This window comes from Octopus bimaculoides, chromosome 3, assembly GCF_046866305.1.
Source record: "Octopus bimaculoides isolate indiv1 chromosome 3, ASM4686630v1, whole genome shotgun sequence".
NCBI lineage: Eukaryota > Metazoa > Mollusca > Cephalopoda > Octopoda > Octopodidae > Octopus > Octopus bimaculoides.
The window spans coordinates 95191367-95210879 of NC_142930.1; the positions used below are offsets into that span (position 1 = coordinate 95191367).

General features: G+C 36.6%; 1 protein-coding gene across 5 annotated transcripts in view; it reads right to left on the reverse strand.

The window, feature by feature from the left end:
* The window catches only part of LOC106880276 (choline/ethanolamine transporter flvcr2a), a 319269-nt gene that overhangs the window by 181609 nt on the left and 118147 nt on the right, over positions 1 to 19513 (reverse strand). The window contains exon 1 of one of the 5 annotated variants that reach the window (XM_089349396.1): positions 14448 to 14635. The exons of the other annotated variants lie outside the window; for them this stretch is intronic. Coding sequence (XP_089205522.1) covers positions 14448 to 14457 — 10 coding nt within the window. The 5' untranslated portion in view covers positions 14458 to 14635. Of the gene's footprint in view, positions 1 to 14447; positions 14636 to 19513 lie in introns of those variants that run through there. 5 annotated transcript variants of the gene reach the window in all.

The following is a 19513-nucleotide window of genomic DNA, read 5'->3' on the forward strand; positions in this document are numbered from 1 at the left end:
TACACCCACCACCCACCCCTACCCACATACCCCACCCTACCCACAGACCCCTACCTCTACCCCACCCTCAGCCTAACCCACACTCCACCCATGCCTTCCCCACCTCCCAACACCCTCACATCACACCACACCAATACCCTCGCATCACACCATGCACACCATACCAATACCCTCGCATCACACCACGCACACACTACAACTGACCAACTACTTTCTCCCTTTCTCCCTTCCCCATTTTCACACTACATACCTCAAGATCACCAGCATTCTACCTCCCACACACAGCCCCTTGTTCCCGATCACCGTTTGTTATCTCCCCCTTTCTTAGCTCTCCTGAAATAAGAATTTCTAACTTCCGGTCAGCCATTGTTATGATCGGCCATTATTACGATTGACCGTTGACTGAACACTATTCAATTTTTTTTCTCCGTGTTTTTCTCCTTGTCTCCGTATTCTTTCTGTTGAAGAGTGTAGCTCGAAACGTCAAAGACTTTCCATATTCCCGAGCGTCATACTAATATATACTTTTGTTATTTACACCACCTGTCCTCGTCTGTTGTTATTATTTGTATATTCTCCCATATATATATATATATATATATGTGTGTGTATTATATATATGAGTAGTTTGTGGTAAGGCTTCAACAAATAGTATAGCACTCAATCAATTAAGAGTAAATATATTGTGATAAAAACCACAAGTCATGTAGTTTTTATTGGTGGACTGGGTATAAAAATATTGACTAAGGGGGCCCACCCATAACTACAATGCTATCATTTAATTTATTTTTTTGTTGTTAAAAGTATTTTTTTCAACTGTCTACAAACACAGCCAGGCTGAAATAATTAATGCATTCTTCCAAGACTGAATAAAATATTCTCAAACTTGAGGGTAGTAACATGCAGTACCATGCAGTACCAGCATGCTGACACAACAGTCAAAATGACCAAACCACAAGTTTGTATGTTTGACTTTTCAATTTTCAATTATTTTCGTCATTGGTAGGGAGTGGCGTCTTAGGATTTTTTATTCATTTGCCCGCTTTCACCTTTGTGTTTAAGTGAAAACTTGTGGTTTGGTCAATTTGACTGCTATGTCAGCATGCTAATACTGCCTGTTAGTACCCTTAATTATTTATATATATATATATATATATATCATCATCATCATCATCATCGTTTAACGTCCGCTTTCCATGCTAGCATGGGTTGGACGATTTGACTGAGGACTGGTGAAACCGGATGGCTACATTCTAATTTGGCAGAGTTTCTACAGCTGGATGCCCTTCCTAATGCCAACCACTCAGAGAGTGTAGTGGGTGCTTTTACGTGTCACCCGCACGAAAACGGCCACGCTCGAAACACCTAGTTTAGAATAGAGGCAGCTGATGAAGGAATAATTCCAAGTGGCTATTTGTTTTCCTATGTGTTCGTTCCGTTGTCTGTAGTTCATTTTTCTAACGTCCTGTACCGGAATATGTATCTATATACACATGTAGATGTAAGTATGTACATATATGTGTGTATACATGCTTATATATCCTTTGTATTTTATATATATATATATATATATATATATATATATATATATATATATATATATATATATATATATATATATATATATACATATATATATATACATATATATATGGAAAAAAAAGGTCAAAATAGAAAATGTTAAAACCGGTACTGAAATGTTTTTTATAAAATTATCTTAGCATTTTCTACTTTAACCTTTTTTTCCATACATATCAACTCGTGTGTTCCTTTTCAAACTTCTACATATATATATATATATATATAAATTTATATGCATACATACATATAAACATTACATACATACATACATACACACACATGCAGCTATATGCATGAAAATACATGCACACACATACACACACCCATACACACACCACATACATACATACAAAAAGACCCTGTTGATGTTGAAATTCCAGTGAAGCAGCTTTGGATCTAGGTTGGAAATAAGACTAAATAACGACATGCACGTATGCATGCATACAAACATACATACATACATACATACATACATACATGCATGTATGTGCATGTGAATGCTGAGTAACCGCACACTGCACAGGTGAAAAAGTAGATCAGCAAAATTGAAATCTCATAATACTTTTCAGCACATTATTCAGTAACTAAACCAAATTTAGGAAGGGAGAAACCAACAAACATTCAAACAGAAATTCATTTGAAATTGTAATACTTCTTCGTATACTACACTGCATGGTTTCTCTATGGGGAGTAGCTACAAAGATTGTTAGCCATTCCAACTCTGACCTTTTAACATATAAACCAACCACATCTGGCCCAAATACTCTACTTGTTTTAATATTAAAATTGGTGGTCAGATTTGGCCTTCCACACTTGCCCTACTATGTTATTTTAATAATAAACAAATAATCATTGAAATCACAAAACTATGAGATAATGCATGATTTATTCAAAACAATGTGAATCACTAATTAATAAGCATTACGTTGAACATTACATTGTCGAATGTAATGCTTATTACATTCGACAATGTAATTTGAATGCTATAGAACTAGAGTAAAACATAATTTCACTGGAAATTGTAAGCACTTAAACTGAAATGGTATCGCTGTTTTATTATAAGTATCCTAGTAATAAAATTATCTTTGTGGCTACAACCAGTTTGAATTTGAGCTTCAATGACAAGAGGCTATAATGCCTTTATTATCAATCTAGTTATCATGAAGGCAGCAAGCTGGCAAAATCATTAGCACATCAAACAAAATACATAGTGGCATTTTGTCTGAATTTACATTCCAGGTTCAAATTCCACCGAGATCAACAACTTTGCCTGTTATCCTTTCAAGATCAGTAAAATAAGTGCCAGTCAGGTACTAGAGTTGATGTGATTGACTTACCCCTTTCCTCAAAATTAGGCTGAAATAAATTTCAGTAAAGTATTATATAATCTCCAAGAAAAAACAATCCTGAAAATTCTAAAGAATTTAGAAGCCCCATTGAATAAGTAGCAACTTCATTTTGATCAATAAACTGCATCGTAGGGTAGGGGTGGAGCAGTATATTGTCAGTAAGAAAGCATAAAAAGAGCATTTTTTTTCAAAAAGGTATAACAATATTGTTTAAATTAAATATTTTTTTTTAATTAAATTGTAACTAAATTGTCTGTCTGAAACTGCCAAAATTATACCATCATGTTTATATTCCTTTTAAAGGTAGTTATGAACTCCAAGAGAGGAAAGTTTAATCTCTTCCTATATCAGATATTTACATTTTGTAATGTACACTGTAAACAATAATCATTGATTTTAGTTTCAAAATTAAATATCATAATTAAATACTGTGCAAATAACTAAATAAATGGTTTTGTTAATTTGATTGTAAAGAACTGGTTATTATGAAGTTCATTTTGAATATATAAATTCAACTCATTGATTTTCTATAGCAAATAGACAAACTTCATCTTGTGTGTGTGCATGCATGTGTGCATGCAAGCATGTGTGTGTGTGTGTATGTAGATTACTTTTTTGGTGCCAAAAGAAAGAAGAGTCATTGTCACAATTCCTATCTTAACATGCCACAAGTGCACCAAAGCCTTTCATTCAAGGATTGGTTTACATAATCATTTAAGAATTTCCTGCTTTCTCATGATCTTCAAACATGATGAGCTTCCATAGATAGATAGATAGATAGATAGATAGATAGATAGATAGATAGATAGATAGATAGATAGATATGTGGTAGTAAAGCCTTGTAAATATAAAGCTACAAATGTAAGCATTAGGGAACAGTTTATTAATCAAATCTTGAATTTGACTTATTTATTTTATCAGGCACTTGACAGGTGGAGGAAAGACAAAGTTAACCTCTATAGGATTTCACTTGAAAATGTAGACCAAAGCTTTTTCCTTTTGCCTTGACAATTCTGCTAGTCACCATTAATTAGTTACCAGAATAAGAATTTTGAGGGAGTATATTCATCAATTATATTAACCTCATTGTTCAACCAACACACACTTACTGACTCCTGAAAGCTGAATGCTCCAAGGATTAACAGTAACCAATAAATATAAGTGATTTTGCCAGAACAACAACCAAGTTATTAGCATATGCATCAGCATACATACATCTGCTCTAGCAACAAGTAAACAATGGAAACTATATACAGTCACTTCACCAGCTAGAAACGCCCGTTAAATTTCCCTTAAACTATATATTCCCAACAGAAATAGAGAGGACAGACTAAATAATGTATTCCTAAACATTTGTTTATTCACTCAGTCATTTGTTAATTTGCTGACATGGGTTGGATAGAGACTTATTCAGAGGCATCATTTTATGACCAGATGTTTTTCCTATTGCCAACCCTGCTTTTTAAGTAAGAGATTTCTTCATATACTGGACTTAGAAAATGCAATGTTGGTATAAGCAGTTGTTACAGCAACAGGAAATGTAAACAACACATCACTCTTTCTCTCAGACTGTAACAAGTGAAGAAGTGGAATATCATTATTGATCTACACACACACACACACACACACACACACACATATGCACACACCATCATCCCCATAATGATTTATCATCTGTTTTGCAAGGGGTTGGACGGTTTGACAGGAGCTGGTGAGCTAAAGGACTGTACCAAACTCCAATGTCCGCTCTGGCATAGCTTCTACAGCTGAATGCCATTCCTAAGGCCATCCACTTTACAGAGTGTACTGAGCACTTTTTACAAGGCACTGGCACCATGTAAGCACCATAAACCATGAACCTATAAACATGTCCAACTTTATGAGAATAAAGGATAACTCAGAATATATATATATATTTATTTCCTTTTATTTTAAAATGTTCACTTTGAGCATAAGCTGGTTGAAAAATCCAGAACAAAGCTGCACAGAAAATTATGCTCAGTTGTATATGCAGCTGATTATACTCTGTGCAGTGGAAACACGTGTAGGTCATCGTAGCCATAAAAATATGTTGTATATCATCGTAAAGTAAAAAGAAATAAATTTTGAGTATGTACCAATTTCTGTTATCTCTATTGTTGTAATTATTGCTAATATACACTCTAGATAATATTACCATCCACTGAAGTGAACACAGAATTACCCATCAGAGAGGAATTTACAGCATGAGTGACAACTTCTAGTAGCCATAGACGTTAAATACTAATCAATGTGGTTAGCCATAACCTGGAACATAACTGAGAGCTACCACAGTATCCACCCAGATAATATATTCCTCTAAACTCACATTATATATATATAAAGACACCAGCATCAGTTGTCAAGTGATGATGAGGGGACAAACACAGACACACAAACATATATATATACAATGGGCTTCTTTCAGTTTCCTTCTACAAAATCCATTCACAAGGCTTTGATCAGCCCGAGGCTATAGTAGAAGACACTTGCCCAAGGTGCCATGCAGTAGGACTGAACCTGGAACCATGTGGTTGGGAAGCAAGCTTCTTACCACACAGTCATATCTGTATGTACATATACATATATGTATATCATCATCATCATCATCATCATTTAACGTCCCTTTTCCATGCTGGCATGGAAAAGTCACTAATAACTATGTTCAGGGTACATTCTTCACCGGGGAGGGTCTTTGTATTTAAGAGCATGTATATATATATATAAACTTACACACATATATATATATATATATATATATTATTTATATTATTTACATTTGACAGATATTTGTCCTCCTCTTGTTTGCTGCTAACACAACGTTTTGGCTGATATACTCTCCAGCCTTCATCAGGTGTCCTGGGGAAATTTTGAACCTGGGTTCTCATTCCAAAGGTATTTTTCCAATGTTATTATTATTATTATTATTATTATTATTATTATTATTATTATTATTATTATTATCGTTATCGTTGTCGTTGTCGTTGTCGTTGTTGTTCAGGTCACTGCCTCGGGCCGACCAAAGCCTTGTGAGTGGATTTGGTAGACGGAAACTGAAAGAAGCCCATCATATATATATATATGTATATATATATATATATATATATATATATATATATATATATATGTATGTATGTATGTATGTATGTATGTATGTATGTGTGTGTATATGTCTGTGTGTCTGTGTTTGTCCCCCCCCACCCCGCCCAACATCGCTTGACAATCGATGGTGGTGTGTTTACGTTCCCGTAACTTAGCGGTTCAGCAAAAGAGACAGATGGAATAAGTACTAGGCATCCAAAGAATAAGTCCTGGGGTCAATTTGCTCGACTAAAGGCGGTGCTCCAGCATGGCCACAGTCAAATGACTGAAACAAGTAAAAGAGTAAAAGAGAGAGAGTATATATATCATCATCATCATAATCCTCGTTATCATCATCGTAATCATTATCATCATTTAATGTTCATTTTCCATGCTGGCATGGGTTGGACAGGTTGACAGGGGCTGGCCAGCTGTAGTGCTGCATGGTTTCCATGGCTGGATGCCCTTCCTAATGCCAACCACTTTACAAAGTGTACTGGATGCTTTTTATGCATCACCAGCATGAGTGCTTTTACATGGCACTGGTACTGGTGACTTTTATGTGGCACCAGCAGGCCAAGAACCCGCAAGATTAGGATCGTTCAGTTGAAGAGGGATGCAGGGACATGCTTGTATGCCAGGACAACCATGATTTTACTTAGCCTGACATGTCTTCTCAAGCAAAGCAAACTGCCAGAGTGATGGTTCCTTGTCATTCCCTCTGTGAGGCCCAATGTCTGAAGATCCAATGTCTGAAGATCCAATGTCTGAAGATCCTTTTTCACCACAACGAGCTTCTGTACAGTTTCTGTCTCCCAATTTTCAACTTAGTTTAGTTGATCCAAAGAGTCTAGTAAAAAAACATTTACTCAAAGTGCCATGCAGTGAGGTAGAACTCAAAATCATGTACTTATAAAGAAAACTCCACACACACACACACACACACACACACACACACACACACACACAACCACTGCCACACCTCAGTGATCCTAAATATACTATGGGTAAAAAAGAAAAAAAAAAAACGGGTGTGTTACAGCAGGAAAAACTTTGGATATAAATCTCTTTCAATGAAAGTTGAGCTAGGATAAAGCAACAGCAACAACAACAACATCGGCACAAGCATGGTTGACCTAGAGCAAAACAATAACAAGAGCAATTTAAATACAAATGGCATGAAAAAAAAATATCATAAAGAACTTGTTTTCATTCATATCTTACGCTCTGAAAGTGTAAGGAAAACAATACACAAAACTAATTTGATTTTCTTTTTGTCTTGCTACTGTTTCATGTAGGTCAAGCAACCATGAAAGTGCAGCTTCCTTGACTTGGTTGGTGGTAGTGGTGGTAGCAGTGGTAGCAGCAGTAGCTGTGGCAGGACTAGTAGATAATAGCAGTTGTCATTGTTTAGACCAGGGGTTTTCAAACTTTTTGACTTGTGGACCCCTTTATATTTCAGGCTTTACCTTAGGGACCCCCTTATAAACGCTTATGAAATTTATACATAAATATTTGCTTAAAATAACATATATTTTTACATTTATTTATTTAACAGTATTTAACAAATAGGTTTATTGTCAATTAAAAGATTTCGATTAAAAAACATATATAAAATCAAATTGCCCATAAAAAGTATTTGCTGTCCACGGACCCCCTGTCTTGTCCTTGCGGACCCCCTGTGGTCCACGGACCACAATTTGAAAACCCCTGGTTTAGACCAGAGGTTCCACTCCCAAGGGGGTGCTGGGCATGTCAAAGGAAGTGTTAGGTTTTTGGGTGCACTAGTGGGGGGGGTGACATAATTAACATGCTAAATTCTACCTGTAGTAATAATTATATTAAAAGCAGTAACGGTTATTAAAATATAATGAGATCTCATCAGGTGCAGAGAAGACATTAGCTTTCAAAAAGTAAATTTACAACTTTTGTCTTTACTCTTTTACTTGTTTCAGTCATTTGGTTGTGGCCATGCTGGGGCACTGCCTTTTAGTCGTGCAAATCAACCCCAGGACTTATTCTTTTGGAAGCCTAGTACTTATTCTATCAGTCTCTTTTGCCGAACCGCTAAGTTACGGGGACGTAAACACACCAGCATCGGTTGTCAAGCGATGTTGGGGAACAAACACAGATACACAAACACATACACACATATATATATATATACATATATACGACAAGCTTCTTTCAGTTTCCGTCTACCAGATCCACTCACAAGGCTTTGGTCGGCCCGAGGCTATAGTAGAAGACACTTGCCCAAGATACTACGCAGTGGGAATGAACCCGGAACCATGTGGTTGGTAAGCAAGCTACTTACCACACAGCCACTTCTGAATCATTTCACTGTTAAAAGTTTATACAATACAATCCATTTTTAGAGTAAAATTTATAAATCATTATCCATGGTATGTTAGTTTAGTTGTGATACCTCACTCACCACATAGGTGGGTGCTAAGAATAACAACAGTGGGGCTGCAAAAAAATGCTTAAGAATCACTGGTTTACACATTCCAGCTATGATCATCCATTTTTTTTCTTTTCAGGAGTGGCTGTGTGGTAAGTAGCTTGCTTACCAACCACATGGTTTCGGGTTCAGTCCCACTGCGTGGGACCTTGGGCAAGTGTCTTCTACTATAGCCTCGGGTCGACCAAAGCCATGTGAGTGGATTTGGTAGACGGAAACTGAAAGAAGCCCGTCGTATATATGTATATATATATATATATATATATATATATATATATAGTGTGTGTATATGCTTGTGTGTCTGTGTTTGTCCCCCCCACCACCATCGCTTGACAACCGATGTTGGTGTGTTTACGTCCCCATAACCTAGCGGTTCGGCAAAAAGAGACCGATAAAATAAGTACTAGGCTTACAAAGAATAAGTCCTGGGGTCGATTAGCTCGACTAAAGGCAGTGCTCCAGCATGGCCACAGTCAAATGACTGAAACAAGTAAAAGAGTAAATGGAGTAAAGAGAAAGAGTATCACATATCTTGGATGACATTCTCCAATGTATGATGTCCTTTAGTTTCTTAAGACAGTAGGCTATAACCCGAGGTAGACCCAGCTGCCCCTTCCAGCAGAATGTGTTGGATTAGACGTCATCCTGAGAGTAGGATCGTTGTCATGGCGTGAATGTCTTTAATCACAGGTCACCTTGATCAGCGCCGACTAAGGAGGGGGTTAAACAACAGCAAGACATGAATCGAAAAAAGACGTAGCTTGCTTACGAGCCACGTGGTTCCAGGTTCAGTCCCACTGCATGGCACTTTGGGCTAGTGTCTTCTACTATAGCCTCAGGCTGACCGAGCCTTGTGAGTGGATTTGGTCCACGGAAACTGAAAGAAATTCGTCATATATATGTATATATATATGTGTGTGTGTGTGTGTGTGTGTGTGTGTGTGTGTGTGTGTGTACGTGCGTTTGTGTGTCTGTGTTTGTCCCCCCAACATCGCTTGACAACCGATGGTGGTGTGTTTACGTCCCCATAACTTAGCAGTTCGGCAAAAGAGACTGATAGAACAAGTACTCGGCTTACAAAGAATAAGTCCTGGGGTCGATTAGCTCGACTAAAAGGCGGTGCTCCAGCATGGCCACAGCCAAATGACTGAAACAAGTAAAAGAGTAAAGAGTAAAAAGAGTAGAGAGAGTCACTACATGTACTAGAGTGGCTAGAGTGTGTGCTGCCCAGGGCAACCCTTCAGTTTGCCAACCCCCAGGCCCTCGTAAAAAATACATATTGCCTACAGCAGGCCCAAAAGTGGTTTCAACCAGGGTGGACCACCCCCTCTAGCTACACTTGTGACTACATGGTTGTCTGACATGTTAGAAATGGCAAACAAACTCTCCCCCAAATTGTACATTGTTTATCATCTTTAAAAGAGCTAAGTTCACGATAGGTAATATAGTCCTAAATATACAATGACAGGAAAAAGAAATATAACACGAAGATCAAATGAATTTTGTAGAAAGATCTTTGATCGAAGGTCCACTCAATCAAGATTTGATTGAGAAATGGCAGACTCATTCGAACAGCAGTATTTTTCTATTGACTTCGATAGGCTGAAAGACAAAGTTGACCTCAGCAATACTGGAACTCACAGCACACAGACCCATAGTCGCGAATGGTTAAGTTGTTGTTTATTTAAAATGCATGCATACATACATACATACATGTATGCCTACACACACACACACATACACATGCAAGTATGTAAATATATATTTCTTTACTGCCCACAAGGAACTAAACATAGAGGGGACAAACAAGGACAGACAAAGGGATTAAGTCGATTACATCAACACAGTGCGCAACCGGTACTTAATTTATCGACCCCGAAAGGATGAAAGGCAAAGTCAACCTCGGCGGAATTTGAACTCAGAACATAACAGCAGACAAAATACCACTAGGCATTTCGCCCGGCGTGCTAACGATTCTGCCAGCTCGCCGCCTTCAAGTATGTAAATATATATGTACACACATACGTATAGAAATGCTCGTTATTTATATACATTGGTGGCGAGTAAAAGCTTGGTGACATTTCGTGTCTTTACGTTCTGGGTTCAAATTTCACCAAGGTCAACTTTGCATTTCATCATTTCCGGATCAATAAAATCAGTACCAGTTAAGCTCTGGTGGGGGTCAATGTAATGAACTAACTAGTTCTCTTGTGCCAACATTAGAAAGAATTATTTACATACCTTACTTCTATCCATCAATCCTTCCATCTATTCCATCCAGTCATACTCTCACCTTAATTGCAGTCCACCTATCCAGCCATCTGCCCACCCGCCTACCCGTCCGTCCCTCCATACACTCACATTATTTATATACATTGCACCTCACCCTCCATCCCGTCCATCCAGCCATGCATACATTACATACATGCGTATCTATGAGTGTGGGTGTATTCGCAATTCCACCTCTACCGACTAAACTAGCACCACCACCACCATCACCACAATTATTACCACCACCACCATTACCACCGATTGTCTATTATTAGTTCATATCGAATTTTAACACTTATATCACGGATAATTCTCGTTTAAGTTTTCAATAAGACATATAGCACCATCACAGCATGTGTAACTAACGTAGCTAGACGACGGAGACAGCGAAAGTAGTGAACGAATTTCCCGGTACTTTATCTGCTACATTATTGAGCCAACGAGAGAGATCCTATATGCAGGTCACTTGATTTTCTAAAAATAACAACCAAATTCTCTCAAATCATACCATAGTTTTAATAAAAGAAATACACATAGGGCAACGTAATCCTATAATTACAACAACAGAAGAAAACAAAACAATGTGGTTGGGGCTAGAATGCCTTAGACCAGTTGTTCTCAAGCATTTTTTTGCCTGTGGACCCCTTCCATTCCTATTTTATTCGGGTGGACCCTCATAGATTATTTAATGTTTAAAAAATCCTACTATATTTTTATTATTAAATATTATTAAGAATTGCATTAAAAATGTTAAAACATTTAGTCCATTGAAGAAGTATAACGAATTCATTAGACATAAATTTTAGCAACAAAATCTTATATGAACCCCAGTTGAAAACCACTGCCTCAGACGAACGGTTTGTTCGAATAATGATGACCTGGATTTGAAAAAAATAATATATAGTAAAATAGAGGGATTTGAGGAAATAAGTAATGTTCAATGTCCGCAAATAACCCTCCCAGCATGATAACATTTATTTCTCTGTTTGAATAACATGATACATAGGTTGTTTCTTTGATGTATTTATATTTGCCACTGTGTCGCAAGTATCGTATAGATGTTTATGCATACAAACTTATATACATATAATGCTTAAGGTTTATATAACAAATAGCATTCCGTCGGTTACGACAATGTGTGTTCCAGTTGATCTGTTCAACGGAACAGCCTGCTGGTGAAATTAACGTGCTGAGTACTCCACAGACACGCATACCGTTCACGTAGTTCTCGGTGAGATTTCACTGTGACACAGAACGTGTCAAGGCCGGCCCTTTGAATTACAGGTACGACTCAATTTTTGACAGTCGACTAGACTGGAGCAACGTGAAATTAAGTGTCTTGCTCAAGGACATAACGCGTCGCCGGGAATTGAACTCACGACCTTACGATCGTGAGCCGAAACCCGAACCACTAAGAAACACACCTCACGATTTATATGTGAGTGTACATACATATGGATAGATAGATTATAGATGTGTGCATGTGTGTGAGTGTATATGTATGTATATATGTATGTATGTATGTATGTATGTATGTATGTATGCATGTACGTATGAATGTATGTATGTACGTATGTATGTATGTATGTATGTATGTATGTATGTACGTATGTATGTATAAACGCTTGTTAATGAAACAATTAACAGACTATATAATGTAAACAAATATGATGTAATGTATGTGCAAACATAAACAAGAGAATGCTACACACATGTGTGATGTGTGTACATACGCGTTTGTGTGCCTCTGTGTGCGTGCGAGTGTGTGTGTGTGACTGTGTGTGTGAGTGTGAATGAGTGTGTATACGCATGTGATTATAAACAGGAGGGTCGGATAAAAAGAGTACTCGATACTAAAAATAGTGAAATAATTTACTGAAAGCCGTTACTCGGAGTTCCTCGTTGCTCATCTTCAAACGGTTATGTTAATCGGCGTATAAGTCCGGTGGCGAGAAACTAGGAGTAACGATCGTAATATATGTAGTATGTGTGCGTGCGTGAGTACCTATGTGCAATAATATCTAGTGATATAATTTAGTAGCTGAGGTATTTAAATTATAATTAAATAATGATGGTCTCTTGCTTTCCCCTACCACTTTGTCTCCGCCTCCGCCTCCGCGCTTATGCTATGTGCCTGTAGTCTCCCCTTCATAATTATATAAACAATTAATTAAAAGTCCAAGGTTGTTGTGGTTTTGGAGCCAGTGATGTAGAGAAACAGACATAGAATTGAAGAGACAGAGAGAAAGTGAAAGTAGAAAGGAGTCAAAATTGATTTTGCGCAAGTGTTGTAGTGTGAAATGTTTTGTTTGTTTATTTATTTATTTATTTATTTGTCGTAAAGCCTCTTTGTCGGTGTTGACTTGGGTCACAGTTAAACCATGGAGTGTACGTATGTAACCGTTCAGAATTTTTCTCGCCACCAATGGAAATAAGTTCAGTCAGTACTCGCCCCCGCCACTTCTTCCATATACACGCACACACACACACACGCATACACACACATACACACACGCATGCATGCACCACACACACCTCACACTCACCCCACATATACACCACAAACACATACACGTCTTACCAACACACACACACACGCCACACGCCCTGCACATACAAACAAACAAACAAACAAATTAATTTGAGGAGAGAACACAATGGGTTGACTTCCTTAAACCAAACCAGATTAGAACGTGAGAAAGTTAATGCAGTTGGCAGTAAATTTTCGATTTTATCTTATCTTTTTATGGACCAGAGTGACTGAGTAGAGATTATAAGCAATAAGATAGCGATAGTTCAGGCCGGATCACTTCCAGGAAACACGGACAAGGTGCATAAAACCTATGTCATAAGACTCGAGACGACCCAACAAACACTTGGGAATAAAATTCGTTAGACGGAAACAATCTCGAGAGTCCATGCTTTCTACAAACTATGGTCTGATCCTGATCTACCAAGAGTGATTGAAGGGTACGACGTGTCGGCAGAATACAAACACCACTTATTATAATGAATAGGCAGTTCCGTCGATATAACCACTGGAAGAGTCGTTGGTCGAAATCAATGCTAAAGATCCAGTCGTAAAACCTAAATATAACACAGAAGCAAAGGGGTTGTTATTAAGGTTTTTATATAATTTGAGATTATATAGCAAACACACATAAGAACATGCGAATATACCACGAATGACGATAAAATTTAGCATAGGTATGGTAAATTGAGTTCACACAAATCCATAAGCAATCACTTGAAGTATATTCCTTGGGATCGTGTGTCTGTATATGTATTACGCATATACATACATACATACATATATATATATATATATATATATATATATATATATATATATATATATATATATATATATATACACACAAACACAGACATACATATATATATCTACATACATACGTATATATACGTATATATATTATGTATTACACACACACACACACACACACACATATATATAAATATATATATATATATATATATATATATATATATATATATATATATATATATATATATATATATATATATATATACATATATATATATAGGTAGAACTATTCTTTTACATCTTTGTGCTTGTGTGTGTGTGTGTGTGTGTATGTGTACATAGATGTTGGTACATATACGATGTATATGAAAATATTTACGTGCATTAATATACATACGGAAATGCATTGAATGTGTGGGCTGTCTCTTATTCGCAGAACACCAACACCAAACTGCAATGACATTCAATCACAGGTCGTCAAAATTATTCACGCCATAAAACACAGAAGACCATTCAACGAATTCGTCGTGCACATGTAGTTTCATCGATGTCATTGTTTATCTGTGGTGTGTACGCGCATGTATGTGTGCGTGCATGTGCGTGCTTGTGTGTGTGTGTGTGTGTGTGTGTGTGTGTGTGTGTGTGTGTGTGAGGAAATGTCCCAAACATCGTTTTATCTAAGATGCAGACAGTTCTCTTTTCGGCTGAAAACCTGGATGCAACTATACTCAGTATAGATGAATATAAATATAATAGGTATGCATATATTGGATATGTGTGTGTGTGTGCATATATATATATATATATATATATATATATATATATATATATATATATATATATATATATATACGCGCGTACACACGCGTATTTATATACATACATATAGAGGTCTATATATTTCTCAATGACACAGCGTACTCAATACTGTAATGTCAAAAAACAATGTAATAGAATATATGTGCAAGGAAGATATTTACGCAAGACACTCGAGGAACAATGAATGAATGAATACATACATACATACATACATACATTACAAACATACATCGTATCGGTATTTACAGGTGGCATTTGATAGTTTATATCTTAGTCAACTCTAATCCAACTCCAACATTTGGCATCTTATTGATTAGGCCTCTAATCAATGGACTTCTCGTGAGGCCCTTCCAGTCACGCAGTACCAAGATGCAATGATAAATGTATGTATATATGCATATAGACCCACACACCCCAGCAAACATATACGGTCATAAGAAGGAGGGACCTCTACGAAAAACACTCAGCCAACGAGAATTAGTAGCCAAATCGCCCTTCAATTACGCACTATTGTATAATATATACAAGTACTAAAATCGATTTTCCAGAACCTTTGGTTCCCCGGTCTTTTGAGGAACTGATTTTTCCGAACCAGGTATAGTCGCCTCGGTCAACACACTAACTTAAACAAATGTTAAATTTACTTGAATGATACAAGTACCTGTGTATTACAGGTTCCAGACTGTCAGTGTCAGAAAAGTACCTACATATATATGTATGTATATATATATATATATATATATATATATATATATATATATATATATATATATATATATATATATATATTTATATATATATAAATTGTATGTCTCCACTGTCGTTTTTTTTTGTTCCCAACTTTGACCCTCCATAAATCCTGAATTTTATTTTAGAATTTATGGGAGCAACTGTCTTTGAAGACTTATAATGTTGTTGAATGCTCGAAATGAGGAGTAGATAGATAGCCAACAACTGATGAAGGGTCCTTTCTCTGTGTTAACTTTTCCTGTTTACCATTTTTCCTGTTGTTTCCGTATTTCACTCGTTTTCCTTCGTTTGTTTACGTATTTGTTGTTATTTGCATCGTTGGTGACGTTCTGTACACATATATGCATGTGTGTACATATATATGCATGTATGTATAAATTATATATTATTTATCATATATATATATATATATATATATATATATATATATATATATATATATATATATATATATATATTTATATATATATATATAGGGGCGTGTGTTTGTGTACAGTATTTCCGTCGGGACTTGGGACACCTAAGCCTTGAATGTTTTTGATCAGACAAAACCAAGTTAAACATAATTGATTTGGGTATTGCGGAATATCCGACCAAAATATTGAAAGGAATATATATTGAATAATAATTATACAATGTGAAAGTTAATGTCATACAATTACGCTTTTTCACAATGTTTTCTATTAAAATTTTGACAAGGTATATAAGTATGAATCATGTTTTTTGCATGGGGTTAGGTCAATGCAGAATATTATTTCAAAATTTAGAGAAACATTATTTTAAGGTTTCGTATCATTTAAGTCACTAAGTTTTCTCAATGTTTTCAACTCCACTGATGACCAAGAACAAAAATATAAGTGTATACACTAGCGTAGCTAGAGTGTGTGGCGGCCGGACCCCACAAAAAACACATATTACCTACAGCAAACCCAAAAGTGCCGCCCCTTTAAAAGTGCCGCCCGGGGCGGACAGCCCCCTACCTCTCGCCCCCCAGCTACGCTAGTGAGTGAGTATATAAATATATCTCGTCTGCACTTGTAATTTATTTTTCAATCAAAAAGTCGAAACCATAGCATTTGAAATGTAAGTAAAACTTAGCCGTTTAGAGAGTTTCTACGTAGTCGCACAGTCTGCTAGAAATAAGTCAACTCTGCCTCAAATCATCATTAAAAAAATCGATAATGTAGTCCTAAATACTCTTAAAAAAAGGAGTGGTCATGTCTTTGATCAAAGTTCTGCTTGATCAGGACTGATGTAAATCTGGGCAAACCACAACATACGGTAACACTCCGTGTCACTGTTTCTTAATATGAAAATACATAATTAATATGATACAATTCTTCAGGTATTCTTCTATTGTTGTCCCTCCCTGAACGAACAGACCTATGATCAAGGATATTCCAGCCATGGCCATCCCGTCCTTTCGAAAGCACGCAGGGCTACATTATCCAACATATTTTTTCTTTGCAAAGTCAGCAGAGTGTAGTTTAAGAAGGAAACATCTGGCTGTTATTTCTAGCAGATTTAACAACCATGTGGGGGTCTCCCCGTTGGCGTACACTAAACCATTGTCGTTCCGGAGCATATTGAAGTAGCTACATTTTATTCTGCTGTACATCTGTATTGTTTTAACTCAATATTGTACCAGTCTGTGCATGTGTGTAGGAGGGAGAGAAAGAAAGAGCAAAAGAGAGCGAAAGTATGGGTGTATGTATGTGTGCGTGTTCAGACATACATGCTTCACATATGCATATATTCAAATACACTGACGAATTTACATATTTATCGACAACTACGTGTGTGTGTGTGTGTGTGGATAGACACGCGCAGTTTATAATGCTATATATTCATTTTTCACCCGCAACCAACCTGTCACGAGGATATTTTGTCTTCTGTTATGGCTCTAATTCGCATCTTGGATGCTCTATAAGAATACATTTGTTATCCTATTGTGTGGGCCGTAAGCTGGACTGTTTGGTTGCCAGGATCTTAATTGAAGAGGTCGTATGCCATGGGTCAGCGGTTAGTCTAGTGACATACTGCCTTTATTTAGCGATTGGTTGTGTGTTGCTGTGCTGTTTAGGTTCTCTTTCAAAGCATGCGATTAAAGTATGCCTTATTTATTTACTTATATTAATTCTTTTTATCTTTCAGTGTTAATACTGTGTTCCCTCCCTAACATTGACTTCATTTAGTTACTATTTCTTTTTTAAATCTTTTTCACAGGAAATTTAACCAATTTTTTTGGTGCTGTAATAATTATAATCGACGGTAGACGAATTGACAATAATATAATTATTAATATCTTATCAACTCCGGAGAAATGCAAAGTGTATTATTCTATCCTCGCGAGATTTGAGCCCAAACAAGAAGGGCAACTGATGGTTTAGTATGATCGAGTAGATCTAACACACACAAAATTCCTGATTTTTCTTTTTCTTTTGTTTTTCCAGGAATTTAGTGTCTTGGACTATAAAATCTAAAGCGTCCTTTCTTTAATAAAAAGAAAAATGTAGGGCATGATTTGATGAAAATTGGCTGCTATTTCTAGCATAGTGGATAACCCTGTTGAGACTCCCCCGTTTGGAACGTTAACAAATTATTTTAACTTAAGTACAAGGTCACACCGACTATGATATTTGGTTGATGCATATAATATTGCCCCTGAAAAAGGGGTGAAATTGAATGCGGCAGGATTAGAACTTAGAATGTAAAATAAGGTTAGCACTTAGAATGCAAAATAAGGTAACTAAATATTGCAACATATCCTGTCCCACGCCCTACCAATTCTGTCAGTCGACGATGCACATTTTTCTTTTAAATAATAGAAGTTAAGGCTATTCAGAATAAGATGTGAGTTGGAAGAGAAAGAAGAAAAAGCAAGCCTGATATCCTGACAAGAAATCATGAGTATTCTTTCGTGGGTAGAGAATTCATGGTAACAAGGCCAGCGTTAAAGTGACAAGGTGCCCATGGGAACGATATGTGCACATACATACATACATACATACATACATACATACATACATATATGCATGCATACATAAGTACGTAGTACATAAACATACGTATGAGCAAGTATGTGTGTTTATGTATACATACATGCATGCATGCATACATACAAACGCTCATACATGCATGTGTTTATACATGCTTACATACACACATACATACATACATACATACATGCATGCATGCATACAAACGAACGTATGTAAACACTCATACATACCCAAACACACATAAGCATGTATGTGTGTGTGTTTATACATACATGCATGCGTACGTACAAACATGTACAAGCACATGATTATGCATGAATCTTCACATTTTTTTAAAGTCAAAGAAGTGCAGTGTTTACGACATTCGAAGGCCTTCTTGGAATCAAGATATAACACCTCAATTTAATGGAAATAAAACATGGATAGGATAGAGCATATTATTTGTTGTACTCAGTCCTGGTGTACTTGCGCCAAAACGTGTCACCAAGCGACAAGAACGGCAAGGGAATCACGAAATGGAAAAGAGAGAAAATAAAACAAGGTAACAGAACAGTTTAAAAGTATTCAACTATGAAGTAATTCATAGAGTGAGAATCAAGTTATTGCCTTATCAAGGTAAACAAACGCAAATAAACTCTTGGAAAGTGGGAAGTAAAGCGAGAAAGAATTAGTGGAGGCGATTGACTCATCGTACGCTGCTAAACTTAAGATCTTTTTGTCATGTTTTTAAATAGAATCTTCTCTCTTCCACCTCCCTCCCTCCCTATCTATCTATTATCTATCTCTTCTTCATCCTAACCATTATTAACCAGGTTCGATGGAACCAGACTACCCGTAAGTACTCTCTGACCATATCGTCAACCCATTACACCTCTCTGTACAGCTTTGTCCA